The sequence below is a fragment of the Spinacia oleracea genome, chromosome 3, assembly GCF_020520425.1.
Source record: "Spinacia oleracea cultivar Varoflay chromosome 3, BTI_SOV_V1, whole genome shotgun sequence".
Classification (NCBI taxonomy): domain Eukaryota; kingdom Viridiplantae; phylum Streptophyta; class Magnoliopsida; order Caryophyllales; family Amaranthaceae; genus Spinacia; species Spinacia oleracea.
Genome location: NC_079489.1, coordinates 121,562,738 through 121,584,245, shown reverse-complemented (window position 1 = coordinate 121,584,245; position 21,508 = coordinate 121,562,738). Strand labels below are relative to the sequence as shown.

Here is a 21,508-nt window from a genome sequence, read left to right as displayed (position 1 = left end):
TTTCTAGAGATGACTTTGAGACGGGGCACGACCTTTACATCGTACCCGCCTAAAAATTTTCATCCCCATCCCCGCCACCGCCAGTGATAGGAACGATAGTCACCCCTCCCCATCCCCATCTCGAGGGGTAAAAAAAAAAATCTTTCTCTGCTCCACCACCTACCCGTGTATCCACATCCGCCTCAAACCCTCCCCTATAGACTCACCTATTTTTTCGGTAAGAGTGTTTTGAATTTTAAATCTTTTTTCTAGAGTATTCGACAATTCAGTTATCTGATTAATTAGAGTAATTGAGTAAATAAATAAAACGTTATACTACATAATGTGTAGGATAGTATTCTATCCGTCCTAATTTAATCGTCACATTAAGTTTTCAAGGAGTTTTATACGATAAGTAGATTTTGTCTTATCTATTATATTTAAACACAAAAGTAGTTTAAGTGAATGAGACAATAAGTGAGACCTTAAATTTTGATAGTGAGAAGAGAGATGTAATATATTTATGTTGTTGCAAATATATTAATAATACAATAATTTTATTATAATACTACCACCATTTTTTGCCAGCCTCACAATTTTGACTATTTTTTTTTTGTTTGAGAGGAATGTCAACATTAATTTTAATCTATGTTTTTTTAGAAAATTTTATCATAAGTTAATTTTATTGATTATTTCCTTAAATTCTTAAATTTTCAATTCAACTTATTTACTTTGCTTATTTAAGTCTATTTCTTAAATAAATAGTTACTTCATAATAATATGATTTAATGAAAATTTTATTGAATGAAATTTATAATCAACTATTTTCTTAATTAGATTTATTCATAGTCAATTACAATTAATAGCCAATTCAAAGTTTACTTGAGTCCATACATGTTAGGTTCTTGCATTTTTGGTTTTGTGAACGGATTGCATGTCCATTGAAATTTATTTTTGGTTCTAAATTGCAGAATATGAGGGACAAACTAAGTACTTTATTCCCTTAATTATTTACATTGTAATTTTAACTCTTAAAGAATTAGTTTTACCATGTTTTAGAATTAAAAAAATGTAATACGTATTAGTTCTATCAACTTTTGTCAACATATTGATAAGTGCAAATTGAGATGAAATTAAATAAGTTTGAATTAAAATAAATACATAAAAAAATTAGTAGAATTGGAAAGGAATTAAAAAAAAAAGTATGCCCTTATTTTTTTGAATTTGTGTTGATTTTTGACTGTGCATTGCTTTTTGAGCTAAGAATTTATGGCATCTGCTATGCTTTAATGTATGGTATACAAAATGACAAAATCAATGAAAGAAATTTTAATTTTAATATTTGATATTACTCTAATTTTTTATGGGGGTTTTTGTAAGGGCGTGTTCGGCGGTAGCGTTTGAGGTAGCGGGTAGCGTTTTGACCTAGTCAAGACGCTACTTGTAAAATTTGTAAGTGTTTGGTAAAGTAGCGATTTAGGTAGCGGTTAGCGTTGAGGTAGCTTTTGTCAAACGTTAAAATTAGTAGCGTTTAAGGTAGCGGGTAGCGTTTGACAAATTTATAATAAAGTTTTAAATAATATTCTAGCTTTTATTTTTGTTTTATAATATCAACCGCTACTTTTACCGAACACTCATATTACTTACCGGCTACTTTGACAGCTAACCGTTACCCGCTACTATTCACCGCTACTATTCACCGCTACTCGCTACTCTAACCACTACCCGCTACTCAACCGCTAACCGCTACCCGCCACCGCTAATTTTGCCGAACAGGGCCTAAGTTTTATTGATTATTTTCTTCTTTATATTGTCGACATGTTCATTTGTTTTCTTGATTTAAGTCATTTTCTTATTTATAATAGAGGTAATATAGTTTAATTAGTAACTTAATGAGTGCATTTTAATCTTTTTATATGGACACCAAATCATCTCATCTTCCCTTATAGATCGAATAGAGGTCAATATTTGGTGATATTGTTAAATGGTGTGGATAGTCATACAAAACCAAGTAGTATTTGGTAATTCAAATATCTTTAGATAGTCACATGGGGAAGCTAAGCAAATTTTAGAAAATAGTCATGCGAATACTTTAAGATGATCATGATTATTCACGGCAATATGAATTATCATTATAGAAAATATTTTACTCTTTATATAGTTTGATATTAATTACATACTTAACTTATGTAAAAAAAAAGATCTTAATTACACATACTATTGGCAATGTATGTCATGATTGCAAATTTACGCATATAAATTCCTTTCTAAATATGCATGTTTAGATGGTTAATAGTAGATGATTAAAATTGATCATATATAATTCACCATATACGAATACTACACCAAAAATCTCCTGTGTATATTTGACTATGACATATTTCGATTACTGCACTCATATCACTTATATTAATTATATTGGAGATTATTGTTTTATCTTATTATATATGATAAACGTCATTAATAAAAAAAATTGTTCGCCAATATAAAAAATCTTTGATATATAATTTATATTATAATTTATATAAATTATATAATTTTCAATTTCACGGCTTAAGTAATCAGTAACATATTATTCATTGCAAATTAATTTCCATAATTTATTACATCGTATATAATAACGTAGATAATGGAAACATTCGTGCAATAATTACGTGCATAAATATGTGTATATATATTTTACATAGCTAAGTCAAAATTATATAATGACATGAATATTTTTTAATTAAATAACATATAATCAGTTTTTAAGGTTTAGGAGAGAATATTTAGCATAATATATTCTTTAAGAATGGAATATTCAACAAATCTTTTAGTTTTATAATGGCAATCAATAATATCTTTTCTGATTGATTCTTTCCCAATAAGGCAAAATAAATTTAGACTAATAATTATCTTTTAAAATTAAAAGAGAGGCCAATCAATGAGTGACATTTGTCATCACCACATTGATTTCCTCTCTTTTAGTATATTATATAGATTAAAATGGCTCTAAAACCTTTTCGCTTCCTTTTCGTGAAGTATAAGAAGGTCGTCCCGTTATCGCTTTTGCGTCAATTGGAAACAACCCCTCTGCAATTGCAGGGGTAAGGTGGCGTACACCCGACCCCCCTTACCCCGTTTCTTACGGGAGCCTCTTTGAGGCAATGGGTAATGATAATGATGATAGAAACGGAAAATTACAAACGGGGAGGGTGATTCGAGACGTATCATATGGAACAAAGTTATTTTCATTTGGTATAAAAAAAATTTGTACTTCCTTTTTTAAAATTATCTCTGATAAAATCGACACATCTGAAGTGTAACGAAATGACAACACAATAAGCAGACGTTCTGTTATCGCCTAAGAAAACACCAACTTTTGATAATTATAGATATTGATTTTGTTGTAGTTGTGATAAAATGTTTGGCCAATTAACCAAATTGGCAATAAAAACTAACAATGAGCGACAATTTGGTAAAAAAAATTCCATAAGCGACATTTTGGTAATTTAAATGAAAACCGGCGACCATTAGGCCATAAAATTGATCAGATTTTATTTAATTCGTCGCGTGTCTTCACATTAGTGAATCGCGCATGTTCCTTCTATTTTCTTGATCCCATTCCTTACTAAAGCAATTAATAATATTTTATGCACTTTACTGTAGACTAGGAGGTAGTTGGATCTTAGATGTATTGATATAGTAGCACTCCGTATATACTTTCAACATGATTGTATTGCTCAATAATCAATATAAATTCATAATTCATAATTAATTCAAAAAGCCTACTAATTTCTAACATTATCACATCTGGTGAGCATATGATATTTAAATAAAAAGGTAAATGGCTTATAATTCATGTGGGTCCAAAAAAGAGTTGGCATTGATGATAATGGATAAATACATAAAAATTACCAAGAAGCTTTATGTTCTTTTTAGAATGGTGACTACACCCATAAAGTTATGCAATCAAACAAAGATAAAACAACCACCATATTCAATCAAGCAAATACCAAAATACGATCTTCTTTCTCATACCAATGAAAAACCCAATTGAAAAGTAGCTCTAAGAATCTAATCAAAATAAGGTACTTGCTGTTATGCTGGGATCAACTAATGAGATGAAACTCATGTTGATGGAAGCTGGTTGTGATTAAGTACCACTGATGGTGTTGATGTAGATCCACTGAAGAACGATTGTCCATCATTTCCATAATAGATTTCAATTCCCACAGGTGGTGTTCCTCTTCCTCTTCCTCTTCCTCTTCCTCTTCCCTTTTGTTTTCCTTTGCCTCTTTCCTTAGATGTTACTTCCCCTTCTAGTTTTTTGTATATACTGTGATGGTGTTGGGACATTTTCCTTCACCAGATCTGGAATGCTTCTCCCAACTCTGTTCTTGCTTCCCTTTTTTCTTCCTCTTGCCCAAGTTTTACCACCAGTTCTTGTACTTTCTTGGGAGGGATCCTAAAAAATAATCAATTAATATAATTAATAAAGTTGAACAATAAAAAAAAATTAATTCAAGAGATTGAGTTGTTACCGTTTGTTGTTTAGGGGGCATTGGACATTTTCCCTTGTAATGTCCAGTTTCCCTACAGTTTGAGCATTTAGTAGGCAATCCCTTCCTACTATACTTGGCGTTTCCTTTGGTTTGTTCGTGAGCCTCCTTTATTCTAGCAGTCTTCCTCTTTCCCGGGCCCTTCTTGATAATGTCAGGGGGCAACACTAACCCTTCTCCTTCGTGATCCCAGAATAAGTTACCTGGAACTGGTTGCAACAAGTTTTGATATGTCTTCTCAAAAGTGTCACTTGTATACCATTTGGCTATGTAATCTTCAGGTTTATGCCTCATATACAAAATATCACTCATGGCATGGGCACAAGGAATTCCAGTAAGTTCCCATGACCTACAACTACATGTTCTCTTTTCCAAATCAACAGCATGTCCAACCCCATTATGAATCACTTCAAACCCAGTCTGAGAGTCTTCACCATTCCATCTACATTCACACTTCTGTTGTTCATTATAAGACTCTACTATTTTAAGACTTATCCTAGGTGCGATCCCAGCGACAAAGGCACTTACAACCTTCTTCTTATTTTTCATTCTCTCCATAAGAGCAAGCCTAATATCCTCTAACATAGTCGCTATGGGTTTATACCTAGCTAACAAAATAAAACTATTGAAAGTTTCAGCCATATTGTTGTCAACCACATCACAACAAGAGTGCGTTTGAAATTTAGATTTACAAAAAGTTTCGGTATTTCTCTTTTCAAAATCCACAAGTGATTCTTCTGACATTGACTTCAAAGAAGCTAAATGAGTCTCAAACTCACCAGAGCTAGTAGCCTTAACACATTTCCAGAATTGTTTTTGAAGCACCCTTCCCTTATGCTTTTTCCTCCAGTTAGAGTAAATATGCCTAGCACATTGCCTGTGCTCTACTTTTGGCCATATTTTCACAATAGAATCAATAAGCCCCTGTTGTGAAAGGAAATTACGTCAAGTTAAGACATACATAAAATCAAGAAAACAAAATAAAAGAGAAATATACCTTCTGTTGGTCAGATACAACAGTCCATCCATCACCATTATCCATATGCAGAACTTCAGAAATAAGCCTCAAGAACCACTCCCAACTACTTTTGGTTTCTCTTTCAACAACAGCCCATCCTATTGGGAACATATGGTTGTTTCCATCCCTACCAACAGCACACAATAAATGACCGCCACAAGCATGCTTTAAAAAACATCCATCCACCCCTATTATAGGTCTACAATTCTCAATGAAACTTTTTTTGAGAGCAGCAAAACACACATAAAATCTCAAAAATTGCCTTGGCTGACCGAGTTCAGCATCGCGAGTCTTCAAGACACATGTCGTGCCAGGGTTAGACTTCACTAATTCATTCAAGTATGGTTTGAGGATACCATATTGTTTGTTCATTAAACTCTGTACAGCATTCAGAGCCTTTCCCTTTGCTCGTTGGCATTGTCTGAGGCCTACAATAATATCATATCTAGCTCTCATGTCAGCCTTCATTTCAATTGCTTTCATTAATGGATTTCTCAAAATTCTATCTAAATATTCATTAGATAACCAATTCACAGTTATAAGCCTATTTTGAAATGTTCTTGTACACCATTCATGTAGTGGTTGCATGGATTTGATTTGCCAACCTGTAGGATCTTCAACATCAGGGCCAGACATAAGCTCCCACCTACAATTGGCACATCCAATACTAATGAATCTCTTATCATTTTTAAGGTACTTTAAGTCCTTATGTTGCTGGATGGAATATGCCAAAATAGCCGCCTTAAAAACATCTCTTGAAGTGAATCTCAGTCCAACTAAGAGATCAACTTGTTTCATGTCTATCTTCTCATTGAATATATGATACACTACATTCTTCTTTCTCTTTTGAATAGGAACATCACAATCAGAATTTTCATCAGATGAGAGTGGATCCTCATTGTCAGAGTCTCTTTGTTCGGACTCATAACCACCCTCAAATGTTGTCCAATATGCTGGCCAATGTCCAGTTACATTACCTGATTGATTTTCTTGAATATTCACATTTTCTTGGTGTTGAGTTCTTTCAATTTCACCAGAATGATCTGGGATATTGTTTTGGTTTCTATCAACATCATTGATTGACCATTTGGATGTCAATTGTTCTTTCCTTCTTTGTAGTAATGCTTCTCTAAATGTTATCAATTCCTCATCATCATATCGCAACTCTTCCCTAAGAACTTCATCCCACTGTACTGAATTGTCAGATTCATAATGATACTCCTCATTAACATCATCCTCATCTCCATCTTCTTGAGATTCTACATCCTCAATATCTTGTTCCACTATTTGTTTCCCAACTGCCTTTTTGCACCTGCTTTTTCTATCACTTTCACCAATAATATCGTCAATGTAAGCCTCTCTTATCTCGTATGGGTTCATCTTGTATGTTTCATCTTCAGCTGAGTCATCATCATAAGAACTTGGTGACAAAGGTGGATTATCAAGAATGGGAAACAAAGGAGGTGTTTGATTAAATGGTTGGGAAGGTTCGTGTGGATGGCCAGGGAAAGAACAATCAAGCTGCACTAGGGAATTATCAGGCTTCTTTCTCTTTGGTGTCAATTTTTTTCATTATTTTGCTAGTTTGAATATGTTCAGTAAACATATCTTCCACATTAATTGATGGGTTGTCGGAGTTTAAAATCCCCAAAATATAATCATTATCCATCTGCAATATAGTTGAAATTATGATAAGCTTGCAAGTACAATCGGAAATAGTTCATAAACACACACACAAAAATAAAATTAGAAAAAATGAAATGAGAAGAACAAATTAGTCTTAAAAAAAAAAATTCAAGGTGCCTACTTGATAAAACCCATTTGTTCACCGATGACAAAATGACAATAACACTTCCATATTTGTTTTACCAAAATCTCAAACAATCAAGAAACCACATCAAACAAAATAAATAATGTGGGGGATTTAGTTAATGGATTTTGCGGGTGGCTAATCTAGCAAAGAATCAACAAGTTAAATTAGTCTTTTCAAAATTTGTCATATTGTAATTTCAATTAATTTAATCATTCATGTTTTTAACCCTAATTATATAATTGTTTTCTATTTAACTTTGATTTTTCATAATCCTTCCTTAATCTGTCAAACATATTATAGAATTGCAAATATTGAAGAAGAAAAGGAAGAATTTATTTAATTACCTTGAAAAAGAACCTTCCTTCTGCAAAGATTGACCTGATAATACGACTACTCCTACTAAATACTAACCAATATGCTGCCTTTTTGCTTTCTTATTTTCCTGTAGCAATTTTTCTTCTTTTTGTGTACTTTCACTTCAGTTCACATATTCATGGAAACTCATTTTCTATGTGTAGGGCTTTCATGGTAGGTTGAAAGACACAAAGAAGGGAAGATGAATGGAAAAATGTGAGAAGTAAGGATGTCAAATACGTAGTATTATGATGTGGAGTATTCAATTAAGAAGAAAAAAAGTAATTTGGGAAATCACTCGGTGAAGTACACGCGACGAGTTAAATAAAATCTGATCAATTTTATGGCCTAATGGTCGCCGGTTTTCATTTAAGTTACCAAAATGTCGCTGGTGGCATTTTTTTTACCAAATTGTCGCTCATTGTTAGTTTTTATTACCAATTTGGTTAATTGGCCTAAAATGTTTCTTCCTTTTATAATATTTTATAACTAGTGTGTAACCCGGGCGATGCCCCGGTTGCTACTTTGAATAATTAAAATTCGATTTTTTTTTTCAACTCAATATTTGACTAAGATACATGTAGACCATAAAAGTGAAAAGATTCATTAAGTTCATCAACTATACATGTACATTACCTTCATCATGCAAAGTAATTTTCCTAATATTTTAATTGTTTAATTCACGGTTTCCCTAATATTGTAACTGTTACTTTATCTAATATAGTCCATACGAAATAAGAAGTAACATAAAAATTTAGTTGTTTTAGACTTCATGTTAACATGTATTATAAATTAACGTGCATGGATAAACAACAATTAGTGGTTGGTTAAGATGGTAAGAGAGTTATTCTCTAAACTTGAGGTCTTGTGTTCGAACCTTATTGTATTGATTTTTAGTTGTCAATAACATCACATAACCTTGGTGAGGGGATGATGTGGCGTAAGCAGGAGAGTTCTATGTGACACATAAACATTTTTCACAACGCCTTTTAATATATTAGTATAGATAAGTGCTCAAAGAAATAAGCTATCGATGTTTAATTTCGAAAATGTAAAAAGTCAAATAGAGATTTTATGAAGTAATAGTACACGAGGAGTATTAATAAAGGGGATTTAAAATAAATAAAAGAAGATAGTATTGTTTTGAAATTAATAGGTTTCCATCTTTTCCTTTTTTTAAAGAAAAAATTGGTTAATGTCTTGCTACTAGGTTAAATCTCACCTAATTACATTTTTTTTTTTATTCTTGTTATTTTAACACTAATAACGTAGGGGTGGATTATCAAATTGGTATATAATATAATTAAGGAGATTCATCCGGTATACACAAATTTTTGTTTTATTTTTTGAAGTGACGACAACAAAATCCAATTTTGATTAAACATGTTTCAAAAAAATGGTTGAACAAGTAAAATCTACCATGTATCTTCTTCCCCATTCCCCATCCCCCTTCCTACATTTTGTCATTCAACAATCAAATACTTCAAGTCATTTCCGTTGTATTGAACAACGGCTATATAAATCACCAACTATCAAGTAAGAGTTGACTCACTTGATAAGGTTCTCATCTCAAATCTCAAAGGTCAGATGTTGGAATCTTACCAAAATGAGTGTAAAAGTGAAAAAGATGCCCAAAAACACAAAAAATACCACTAATCCAAACAATAAGCCTTATAAAATGAATATGTATGTAAAAGTTACTCAATGCTACAAGCTATAGAGACTAATGGGAAGGCAAAGAGAGGAAAAGAATTGGGAAGTTTTTACAAAACAGAAAACTTGATAATTGTAAGTTAACAAGCAAAACCTTTGAAGAGTAAAATTCAAACCTAAGCAAGCAGCCACCAATATCTTTCAAGTGTTTTGCGATTGGGAGAAAGAGATGCGGATGATTGATCCACAAACTGAAGTAGCATGCTTGCAAACAAGGGCTTCAGTCGCCTCTTCTTCAGACTCGAATAAAACTAAAACTTGTTTCTTTCCATTTGCCTCGAAAATCTTAGTGCTGACGACCTTGCCGTGTTCCTCCATCAAGTCTACAATCTCCTCTTGACTTACATCTTCGGGGACACTTGATAGGTGAATCATTTTTGTTGGAGAGCAACAATATTTGTAGTGTTTTGCTGCATTATGGTTAAAACGATTCAGGTTTGAATTCTGGTAATCTCGGGTGTCTGTAGATGGTGTAATGTTCGAATACTTGGAGTAGTTCACTTCTATCCGTTTCCCAAACAGTAGTGCTCCCTGAAGTTTCAAGGATAACAAGCAAAATGTTAGAAAGTTACAGCAAAAAAATTGCCTTCTGAAGTCTGAACACAAAATTTTGTAATCAAACTTGTCATAAATTCTCGAAATTACTCAGGCAGGAGATGGAAGAAAATTGCTTACTCTCAACAGGTGCTAAACTGCTATAACTTCCGAGAGGATCGATTTTTTAAAGACATAATTTTGGAAGTAATTCAAGAATTTTCAGAATACAGCTATACAGGTATCTGGAGTGAGGTCAATATAACTCAGGAAAAAGTAGCAACAGCGATTAGTACAAAGCACAGACTTGAGGTTAACAATTACCAGTATCAATTATGAAATCTAGTTACTGGGCACGGGCATACAGCTCACTGTAAACTCGTGCAGAAGAACTTGGTAGACAATCAACAGACTTTGCCAAAAGAATTTATGGCAAAGAATAACTGGTTCTTACATTAGATTTAAGCTGTTTTGAACTCCAGATTAGCTTCATAAAGTAGTTTGAGTAATCGACTGATGAAAATAACTAATATACAAGCTTATAAATATAAAGAATGGAAAAAAACACGCCAATTTTTTTATGTCAATGTAGATTCACAGATTTACCCAAAACTTGCTCTAATCAGCAAAGGAACAACGAACTCCACAACTTAAAAAAGCTATCTAGAGAGGTGCAATGAAAACACTTGAAGTTCATATTCGAATCAAACCTTTAAGAAGTTAACAGCCAATTCAGCTTGAAAACCATCAGACATTTCGACGAGGGCATGATCAGGTTTGCCTCGGAGAAGCTTAATCCTTACAATGTTGCCATACAGCGAAAATAAGTTGAACAACTTGTCTTCATCTATTTTCTGAAAAATGAATTGGCCATACCATTAGGAAAAGCAGAGGCAAAATATTGAGGATCATTTTAGGTGGAAAGGGAAAATAACTCACATCGGGATTTAAATTAGATACTATGACAGTACATCTCTCATTGGTGCCACTAACACCTGGAGGGAGGCCACCAGGAAAAGCAGTCATTGCTGCATTATTTCCCAACTGAAGAAGCAACAAAGAGTTATTTAAGAGTAATTAATTTACGTAATTTAGGACTAGAAGTTCTTTAACAAAGGAAAGAAACAACAGACACAAGTCACACAACCCCTTGGTGAAACAAAGGCTTGAACCCACACACAAAATCCCCCTATTTCAAAATTCTTGAAATGTATCACCCAAATTTTTTTGAAACATGAGAAAGTAGGTGACCGTAATGCCATTGAAATCCAAGCAAACATACAAAAGGAAGGTGAAAATTTTCACATGAAAATATCAATGTCAGAAAACATGGAAATTAATTTTCTAAACATAACTTACCATAATGAGGGTTGGGTTCCTCCCATTACCATAAAACAAACACCCAAGAAAAAATAAAAGAAAATAAGAACTTTTACTATCAATTTATAAAACATTGCACTTATTTATGATGAGAAATTATCATCGCTAAATTTATCATAAAAAGTACTATTGTAAGGTTAAGGTTTTATAGGTTTTATCATGATATTATGATGGAAGATAATGGCCATTGTAAATAAGATTTGATCTGGAAAGTAATGTGCTGCCTTTATTTTAGAAACAAGGAACATAATAATAAATAGCATTTATTCAAGACTCAAGCACAAGAGATGCATACCTGGCCATATGCAACTGCAACATAGAGAAAGAAAACCTGATTAGAATCAACTCCACAATCAAGATCCAAAAGATAATACAAGTGGATCTAAAGTTAATCATATAATACGCACCTGCGCCACTCCCGGTAGCTTGAAACGGATACATTCCCCCGGCATCACCATAACCAGACTGTTGCCAACAAAACCATTCGCAAAAATCATCAGCGGATAAAACTCGAGCATCATTCTTAGTCACTGAACCAAGAGGGATAAGACTGAGTAGCTTTCCTTCTTTGTTCTAGATTACTAGGAGAGACGCCAAAATCAAGATAGACCAAATGTGAAACAAGCAAAAGAAAATACACACTTGTGAACTTCTGCCTCTCTGTTCTGAAGGAAGATTTGGGTTTGTGAAATCTCTGCCCAATTAAGGAAACACAGTGTCAGCTAGAACAATCAATGAACGCACATCCTGTGTTCAACAAATTCGACACCTTATCTCAAGATTTAAGGAAAATTAATTAGTGGTATCCTATGTTCTGAATCTTCTTATACGTAAATGTGTAACATGCATGCTATCACTAAGATTCTGATTTCCACAAAAATTAACATAGAAGAACTGGATTCTTGAAACTAGTGAAAAACTCAAACTGGTGATTTCGTTCACAAAGTATGACTGTATGAGTCTGCCACAAATACGATTCGTTTATCTCCTTATCAGCAACTCACTCTCACCATTATTATTATTTTTTTGACGGGATTCTCACCATATCTTGAAATTGAATCATAACAACCAATTTTTAGCAGTACTGATTTTATTATTTGATCACATTGATAAATGCTATCCAGGTCATGAACAACATTCCCCCTTTAGGGACAAGAGTGAGCATGGGCTCAAATTAAAGCTAAGAAAAAGATGGAGATTGAAGAAAACACCACCGACACACATGACCATCAAGAACAAGATGAAGTTTGCAACTCCAAAGAACAAAGCTGTCAAGAGGCTCTTAATTAGGCGGATAGAGGAACTGCTGATGGGTAAGGCAACCAACATTAGACAAAAAGAGTAGGCTGTTACGGCAGATTAAGGAGGGGACTGGGGATAATCTGAAGATGGAAGGAAAAGGGAAGATGAGACGAGGGGTGCATTTTACAGGGAAAAAACACTGTTTCATAGTCTAGGTCTCAAAAATGCTTCAAGTTTTTAAATTAAACTATGCGCATTTGCGCAGTCTACTGTTTGTCTCACAATGGCAACCCACGCACATGTAAAGACATTTCTTTAATTTACAAAGCGCTAAATAAATCCCTAATACCTCTTAGCCTCTCACCCATCTACCAAATTTTTTTGCCATTAACAAATTTGATATTAAAATATTGACAAGTTGGTTTCAAAAAGTTGCTGAAAAACAAATCAGAAGAAAGGGAATGCATTGTTAGTAGGAAAAATTGACATAAATAATCTCAACTTTCACTCATCTTCTGAAAATAATCCCAACTTTGGATTATTCTGGAATAATCCCAACTTTCCGGTATATCTTCTTAAAATAAGCCAAACTATCAATTGCCTATGTACAATAGACCCAAAATGGTTTAGTAATGACAAAAAAATGAAGACTTCATATTATTTTGAGAAGGTAACCCCAAAAGTTTGGTTTATTCTAAAATATTCCAAAGTTGGGATTATTATAGAAAATGAGTGAAAATTTGGATTATTCATGTCAAATTTTCCTTGTTAGTATACACAGTGTGTACATGGACTCGTGGAGTCACTATAGAAAACAACAAAAGAGCTAAAACATATTGTTTTGGGCTGAACAGAAAAACTCTAAATCACAACTAGCAGAGCCTAAAAGAAAGCTATAGAGGTAAGACCAAACCTTAACGAGCACTAATTAAAAGAAACTCAAGTAACAAAATTCATATACCCTAAATCTCATGGTAACACAGCATATTTCCCTGAACTATTCAAACCTTACCTCGATCGATCATTATTAAAATTCACTTGTAGCTCTGTAAGGCTGCAACATAAGGAAACGATAGATATATAATAAGATAGCTTTCGTAATAATAATAATGCTTTTATGGAATCCAATTTTGACAGGGGAAGAAGAATAAAACCTACTTTGAGTATTGTACATCTAACTGACAGCAACCATCGTACACATTCCGCCCCTGCAAAATGCACAGTTTCAGATAATCCAGAGAGCAAGATACATAATTTTGTTCTAATAATTCACAGAGATAATGGAACGGACATGGAGGGCACTCATTGCAGAAGCAGCACTCTGACGTGTTTGAAACTGGATGAGAGCTTGATAGCCTACACAAAAATAAGAAGGAAAATGAATAATTACAATTACAACTTTAGGATTTTGCACAAAATGTGGCAGTGGAATATTAATAAAATAAGTTGAAGTTAATACTCATTTGCCACTTTAATAAATCATGTCAACTGGAAGACTGATCAGGGAAACTACAAAAGGCAAGCGTGGTGGAAGAAACTAACCAGCTGACTTTTGAAATGTAACAACTTTTTCCACAAACCCATATGGAGAAAACACTTGATTGAGAACATCAACAGTCATAGGATAAATGACTTGATGTATACTGACCAAAAGAATACGATTTGGCTGTCCATCCTGCCACAAAAAAGAAAAAACAGAGGTGACTGACACGTAAGACGTATTATGCTTAACAAATCCCTTCTGTTTTTTGATATGCTTCTGAATTATTAGTATAAAGATAATGCTTTTCAGTAGAAAAAAAGTTGTTTGTTGTTGATGAACGACCAAAGATAAACTTAAATCCACCCAACTTTGCTAGAGAACCTCTCAAAAGCTACGATGACCATCTTAAGTTGATCCATCTGCCTGTGGACACCTTGTGCTCCTTGCAAGAAAGTGGATTGAATCCTCATATGAGAATGAGAGCCTTATTGGAAAAACTAAATGGAAAGTCTTCTTCCCTTTTTTCCCCCTACCAGTTTTCATCACCCTTCCTATAATCTCTCCTAAATCCAGCCCTCCACACCTCAAATGAAGAAGGAAGTGAAATGCATCGAGTATAGCACCATAGGAGAAGGGCACATTAGGAAGTGTGGTAACAATGTTGTTATGGATACCTTATTCAACAAGAGGGTAGTTCGTTAGTCTATAAATAAAGGGTTTAGGGAAAGATAAAGTATGTTGATTATTCTGTCATCTCCATTTACTTTCTCTACCTAAGCTGTATTCCAACGTAGATGATTTAATTGCATCAACTATTACAACTACTATTGGTTCCGATTGCTTACTTAAAGAGTGATTAAACAATATACAGCTCCAATCTATCACAGGATGCAGAAACAAGAACAGGACACACATATCCCTGGATATTTGCAATAAAATCAGTGGACAAAAAATTGATGTAAGGCAGTTTGTTGGGAAGATATAAGAAGTTTCTTGCAAACTCTGCGCATCTCTGTTTGACGAAAAGTGTGAAAAGTTGTGTCCATATGAATCTTACAATGTCAGAAGGTACCAATGTATAAAAAGGCTCAAGGCGCAACAAGGCGATTTGGAGTTCCCAGCGCCTTAGGCGCGCCTCGGTGCGCCTCATTGAAGTGAGGCGCCCTAATAAAAAGTTAAAAAAAAGTGAAAAAATGGTGTGTGCCTTCGTAAGTGCGCCTTTTTTGCGCCTCAAAGTGCGCCTTGGTGCGCCTTTTTGCGCCTTAGGTGCGCCTCATCGAAATCGCCTCGCCTAGACAATAAAAGGCGCTGGTTCCAATCGCCTTGCGCCTCAGAGCCTAGCCTTTTTATACACTGGAAGGTACCGAGGCAGACCGGGATTATCTACACATAATCATGAAGTTTTATTACTGTTACGTACTTGATATACAAGCCCTATGTCCTTTTCAAACACTGGCAACAATTATTCGATTCACACAATTTGCCACAAGCCTCGCAAGAGGTGGAATAAATAGCGGTGGTCACGCTAGGGCTTGAAAATCACATGTATCACCGGATGCACAACATCTTAACAGTTTCTAGCATGATTGTGTGATCATAAAAACGCTAGTTATAACCAACCAAGTAATCCAAAGTGACATTGTTGTAGCATTAATTTTGCCACACTAATTAAATCTGACTAGATTCATATGTTAGGTACTAACCGTGTCACTTTTGCGTCCTTGAGTCTGATCTGTTGTCAGTTCTTGATGGGAAGAAAATTGCATGTAAACATTTCGACCCCTAAGAAAGAAGGATATGGTAAATTAGAAAACTAGACTCCACAAGGTAGAAAACAAAAGAGGGCAAACTCAAGGACAGCAGATGGAAAATTTAATGCTGAAAGTAGGAAATGTAGAAGACAGTAACAACAGGAAACAAAATAGGTTCTGCCTTTGTAAGTAAGAAAGATTTCTTAAAACAGAGAGAAGAGAGTGCTCAAGCCTCTTTGTGGTGCTTCAGAGAACATACCCAAGCTCGGCACATCAGCAACATCACATCAGCCCAATGTCTATTTAACACTGAGAAACAAATCATAGTGAACTTCTATGTATATTGATTTTTAGTTTTTAAAGCCACATGACTGTTAGAAGAACTAAAGTTTTCCTTTTGGAACAATCAACAATGGCTATTACACTTGGCATTCTGTATCACTTTCTTTTGTTCATCAGGACAAAAACAACTTCAAATAGCTGTTAACCCAATTTTTGCATTGATGAAATCCCAGAGTCATAGAAGCCTCTGTCCAGTTTCTTCTGCTTACTCAGAAAACAAGCTCAAGCTCAAGCTCAACAAAACACAACCACCACAGAATATATTACACAGGCAACAATATCAACAACTTGTTGACTTGAGCCTCTCGGAAATGGTGGGGTGAGTTAAGTGTATGCAACCTTACAACTACTTAATATAGAAGCTGTTTTGAATAGACTTTTGATTAAAGTTATGGCCATTTTGCTACTTCGCAATAAAAAGAAAATCTATACAGTTTACTAAGCCTTCTATGTTTCTTATTTAGTCATCTTGCTTTTGAGTTACTTTTATCAACATCTTTATGCAGAATTAAACCATTCCCAATGCAAATATTAAGCAAAATAATAACTTTAGGACTCTACGTTGCAAAAACCAGAAAATTGTCTGCAAATTGGAAAACCGAAGTAATCAAAATCAAAAGGAACTGCAGGCAATACACCTATAGTACTAGCATTAATGAACAACATGGCCTATTGCAACCAATTACTGAAACATTTTACTCAACTAGCAGTAGTTAGCAACCATCAAGAAGTTAACCAAATAATTAAACTTATGGATCATCAAAGGTTCACCAAATGGTAACGCCTCAGAAATCACAACAAAATGAGTGAATAGGTGGGGGTAAAAAGAAGGAAATCAACAGATATGAGCCAACAAGGACAATACCGCACATTGGGCTGAACATTTGCGTAGTAATCCACTAAATTAATTGCTGATGCCATATCCTGCATTTGCAAAAGTGCCTACAACACAAAGAATATACTTTCAAATTCTTAGTGCCTTGAAAGAAAGTGTGAATACTGTGAATGAAACCCACCAGCCACCACCCACCACCCACCACCCACATATAAGGGAACCTGAGAAGGTAGGTGGTCATCCTTGATCATTCAAGTAACTAAATTGACACTCGAGGAGAATCAATATCATACTAAGTATGACAAAATCCGGTATTAAAGGACAGTGACAAAATATTTAATGTATCGCAATAAATTACTGTAAGACAGTCTCGGTAAGTGACTATATTGTCTACCTAAATTTCAACACATAGATAACATACCCCATAACATAACAATGAGGGTAAAATAAGAGGAAAACCTGGTTCTTGGTACGTAGCATCACAAGCTTGGTGACAGACCCAAATGGTTGAACCAATTGAAGCAAATCATTCTGTAAAATTCCATTAATATGCAATCAACATACACTAACCTCCATAAAATTAATCAAATAAATAAGTAAAACAACCAATGAGTGTTACCTCAGTGATTTCATGGCCCACATTGCGGACATGAATAACCTTGGAAGTTTCAGACATTTTAATCAAGAAACTGTTTATAAACCTGCAATCACACAAAACATCACATTTGTAAAACCCACATACACGAAAAGGAGAAAAATAAAATAAAATTGAATCATTCCCCATAAATAACGTCATAAAAGCAACCCACCAAAAAAAAATTGAAATCAGATGCATTAGCAACAAACCCAAAACACCAGAAGGATTAAAAAATTAATCAAATTAACAAGAACCCATAAAACAACCACCCTAAAAATAAAAAATAATGAAGAAAGTGATAATAATTAGGAGAAAGGACTCACAGTGAAGCTTAATAGGAGAGAGAAAAATGGAGAAGATTGAAAGAGATGTTAAAAGAAAGGAGGATGCGAGGGTGAAGAAGCAGAAGAACAAGAAAGGGATGGAAGCCCTACGATACGAATCGAGAGTTTGTTAAAAAAAAAAAAGTGAAATGATTTATTTTTTTTAATTTTTCTTTTTGTTAATTTTTTTGGTATTTTCCTCCAATTTTGAAGTACTCGTACTAATTTAACCTAATTAAGCACTCATGATCCAACAAAACGTCATAAAGGGCACAAAGAAAAGCTGCTCAAACACTTCATTCTGTCTCCACCTATCAGATTGTAATTTCAATTTGACGCATACTTTGTCTTACAATCTTATGCTCCTTCCGTTCGAAATAATGAGAAAACTTACACAAATTACAAAAATTATGATAAATGATTGAAAAGTAAGAAATAAATATGGAAAAATGGAATTTTGTAATAAAATAATAATAAAAATTAGGTTGAGTGAAATGGTGTAAAAAAAAATAAAAAAAATAGGTTGTGTGAAAAGTTATGAGTAAAAAATTATATAAAAATAAATTGAGTGGAATGTTGTAAGTAAAGTGGGAAAAAGATGGGTGTGAATACATTAAATATGACGAGTCACCTAACCAAAAATAGATTAAAGTAGAGTGTCTTTATTATTTTGAAACACCTACCTATGGAAACCATTCTCATTATTTCGAAACGGATGTAGTACGGTAGTTAGAGAGAAGATAAATAGTTATGACGGATGTCAAATAATTTTACTTTTTTTTAATATAACGTTAATAAGATCCGTAGTACAAGAGTTAGACAATTCAGTATGAGATTTGTACAATTTTACTCAAAATTTATTAAGGGTTGGAATTGAAAATGCTTTGATAAAATTTGTAGTGGGGTCTAGTCTCTTTAAGATACACCCAAGATCCGCCTCTAGTATGTGAATAAAGAAAAATAGGTCTCATTTAGTAATTGGTTGTTGAACGTTTTGTATACTAGTAGATTGGTGGCTTGGTGCTAAATTAGTTGATTGTCAGAGACTCACATGTTCTACTTGAAAGATATCCAGAATTTGACATTGTAATTTGTCTAGGTCCTAAATTGTTAACTACAGCTGTAATGCTTGTCAGCACCACCTCAGCAGTACACATCATCTTCATTCTTTCCTTAAGTCAGCCTATGTGCTGACATGCATGCTTTGTCATTATTCCTCCCTAGTATTTAGGAGTTTGTTATAACTATTTTAGAAGCTTCTAGTATTGTACTAAGCTATATAAGGGGCCGTATCATTGTAATAAGTTATCTTTGATCATTTCTAATGAAACACATCTCATTTTATTCTCTCTCCATTTTCTGTTTTCCTGAATTTGGCTCACAGTTGAGCAGATTTTATCATGGTATCAGAGCAGGATTGAAGATCCTTAGCTCGTTTTTTTTTCTTTGAAATTCCACAAGTTTCCTCCATAAATTTTTCATGAATTATGTTGACTGATCCTGAAATTGTTGTTGCTTTCTGATTGTTTTTGTATTCTGGTTGTTGTGATTTCAGTTTGATCAAATCTTTCTAAAATGTTTCTTAGTTTTATGATCAAATTTTCTTCAAAAATGGTTGATAATGAATCCAATACTAGTTCTCTGAGAAACAATGTAGTGCTTCCTCCTAATCAAGACCCTGCTAGCATTTACTATATCCATCCTTCTGATGCAAATTCGACACAACTGGTTACTTTCAAGTTTAATGGTGAAGGTTTCACTAGCTGGAAAATGTCAATATTACTTGCCTTATCAGCAAAGAACAAGCTCAGATTTGTTGATGGGAGCTACGTCAAACCAGATCATGGATCAATTGAATGCAAGGCTCGGGAAAGGTGCAATGATCTGGTATGCTTTTTGATTTTAGGTAATCTGGAAGAGAAAATTGCTAAAAGTGTGATGTTCTTGAAGTCAGCTAGGGATGTTTGGATTGATCTAGAAGATATATCTGGTAATGCTTCTTTGGCTCGGATTTATTCTCTTGAACAAAAATCGGCTGAAATAACACAAGGAGATAAGAGTGTTTCAGAGTTCTTTACTGAAATCAAGTCAGTTTGGGATGCAATTGAAGAGGCTCATCCTCTACCATACTGTACCTGCAACAATTGCACTTGCAATTTCACTAAGAAGATATTTCAGAGGCAACAAGGCCACATTGTGGAGAGATGCTTCAAGATTCATGGTTATCCACCATGTTTCAAAGGTTTCAGAGATATCAAAGTTGCTGCAATGTCTTCTGGGAACAATACTGATGGAGATGGGTTAGGGATACCACACTCTAGTGCAAATCCTACAATCACAGGAGAGCAGTACCAACAGCTCATAGATATGTTAGCTACGCAACAATAGAGTTCTGGAAATCAATCTAACCTGGCTATGATGGCAGGTAACATATGTTTACTTTCTCAGTCCAATTCTAAATGGTTATTAGATAATGGTGCATCATACCATTTTTGTCATGACATATCCCACTTTTCTGCTTACAAACCAGTTGACACACAAAACACTTACATCACCATACCTGATGGCAGTAGGATTCATGTGACACATGTTGGTTCAGTGGATTTGAAAGATGATATAACCCGATATAATGTACTGCATATTCTAGAATTCAAGTACAATTTGATATATGCCCATAAGTTGTTTGTTCTTTTACTGTAGACAATGCTAAGCTTTGGCACTTGAGATTAGGCCATTTACCTTTTAATCAACTGAAATTAATAAATCCTAGATGTGAGGTCACCTCTTGTTTATAGGAACCTATCTGTCAAGTATGTCATGTAGCAAAATAAACTAGACTTAGCTTCCCTCACAGTAGAATTAAAACTACTGCACCCTTTGAGTTGATTCACCTTGATGTATGGGGTCCTCATTTTGTAAGGACACCTTCTGGATGTAATCAAATTTTGACTATTGTAGATGACTACAATAGATTTACTTAGATACATTTACTGAAGAATAAAAGTGATTTTGTTGTTGTCATGACTGGTTTCTTAAACATGGTACAAACTCAATTTGGAGTCATGGTCAAGTGTATTAGGTCTTATAATCCTAAGGAATTATGTGAAGGAGATATGAAGAAGTTATGTCAAAAGTTTGGAATTCTAAACCAAACTAGTTGCAGTGATACACCACAACAAAATGGGGTAGTAGAAAGAAAGCACAAACATCTTTTAGAAACAGCAAGGGCACTGTACATTCAATCTAGAGTGCCAGCCAGATTTTGGGGTGAGTTTGTGTTGTGTGCTGCTTATTTGATCAATAGGATGCCCCTACAATCTATTGGGTGTAAATGGGTGTTTAAAGTAAAACTGAAGTCTACAGGAGCTCTAGAAAGGTGTTAAGCAAGGTTAGTTTCTAAAGGATTCAATAAAAAATATGGGATTGATTATGAGGAAACCTTCAGTCATGTGGTAAAATTGACTACTATAAGGTGTCTAATTGCTGTTACAGTCAGCAGAAATTGCTCTCTTTTCCAAATAGATGTTAACAATGCTTTCCTCCATGGAGATCTGAAGGAAGAG

At 34.2% G+C, this 21,508-nt stretch overlaps 2 protein-coding genes and 1 long non-coding RNA gene across 4 annotated transcripts; 1 reads left to right on the top strand and 2 right to left on the bottom strand.

Annotated features, from left to right (window-relative positions):
• The first annotated feature begins 3,788 nt into the window (after window positions 1-3,788).
• Window positions 3,789-8,267, top strand: LOC130470498 (uncharacterized). The gene is made up of 2 exons (XR_008930968.1): window positions 3,789-4,196; window positions 7,870-8,267. It is a non-coding gene; the product is annotated as an uncharacterized lncRNA (long non-coding RNA).
• On the bottom strand, window positions 3,821-8,018 carry LOC110777132 (uncharacterized). 2 transcript variants are annotated; one of them, XM_056840727.1, is made up of 4 exons: window positions 7,696-8,018; window positions 5,518-7,207; window positions 4,503-5,444; window positions 3,821-4,426 (listed from the first exon to the last, which is right to left on the bottom strand). In XM_056840727.1, the coding sequence occupies exons 2-4, from the start codon at window positions 6,916-6,918 to the stop codon at window positions 4,262-4,264; spliced, it is 2,508 nt and encodes an 835-aa protein (XP_056696705.1). In that variant the 5' UTR covers window positions 6,919-7,207; window positions 7,696-8,018; the 3' UTR covers window positions 3,821-4,261. The 2 variants fall into 2 exon arrangements, with proteins under 2 accessions (XP_056696705.1, XP_056696704.1); XM_056840726.1 differs by having other exon boundaries at window positions 5,518-8,018.
• A 1,085-nt stretch (window positions 8,268-9,352) lies between the features above and the next one.
• Window positions 9,353-18,147, bottom strand: LOC110777128 (polypyrimidine tract-binding protein homolog 3). Its single transcript, XM_021981742.2, has 15 exons — window positions 17,946-18,147; window positions 17,605-17,686; window positions 17,445-17,516; window positions 17,016-17,092; window positions 15,761-15,839; window positions 14,117-14,249; window positions 13,866-13,930; window positions 13,733-13,782; window positions 13,587-13,628; window positions 11,975-12,026; window positions 11,740-11,797; window positions 11,628-11,641; window positions 10,892-10,996; window positions 10,663-10,806; window positions 9,353-9,949 (listed from the first exon to the last, which is right to left on the bottom strand). Exons 2-15 carry the CDS (start codon window positions 17,659-17,661, stop codon window positions 9,560-9,562), a joined length of 1,338 nt encoding a protein of 445 aa, XP_021837434.2. The 5' UTR covers window positions 17,662-17,686; window positions 17,946-18,147; the 3' UTR covers window positions 9,353-9,559.
• Between the last annotated feature and the right edge of the window lie 3,361 nt (window positions 18,148-21,508).

Bases quoted from the DNA above. Each gene is read 5' to 3' on its own strand.
- LOC110777132 (XM_056840726.1), bottom strand. From the start codon at position 6,918: ATGAACCCATACGAGATAAGAGAGGCTTACATTGACGATATTATTGGT. The intron at 5,445-5,517 runs GTATATTTCTCT...CTTTCACAACAG, and splicing joins TTGTATCTGACCAACAGAAG to GGGCTTATTGATTCTATTGT. The intron at 4,427-4,502 runs GTAACAACTCAA...ATTATTTTTTAG, and splicing joins TGCCCCCTAAACAACAAACG to GATCCCTCCCAAGAAAGTAC.
- LOC110777128 (XM_021981742.2), bottom strand. From the start codon at position 17,661: ATGTCTGAAACTTCCAAGGTTATTCATGTCCGCAATGTGGGCCATGAA. The intron at 17,517-17,604 runs GTAACACTCATT...GGAATTTTACAG, and splicing joins TGGGCCATGAAATCACTGAG to AATGATTTGCTTCAATTGGT. The intron at 9,950-10,662 runs GTTTGATTCGAA...TTGAAACTTCAG, and splicing joins TGGCTGTTAACTTCTTAAAG to GGAGCACTACTGTTTGGGAA.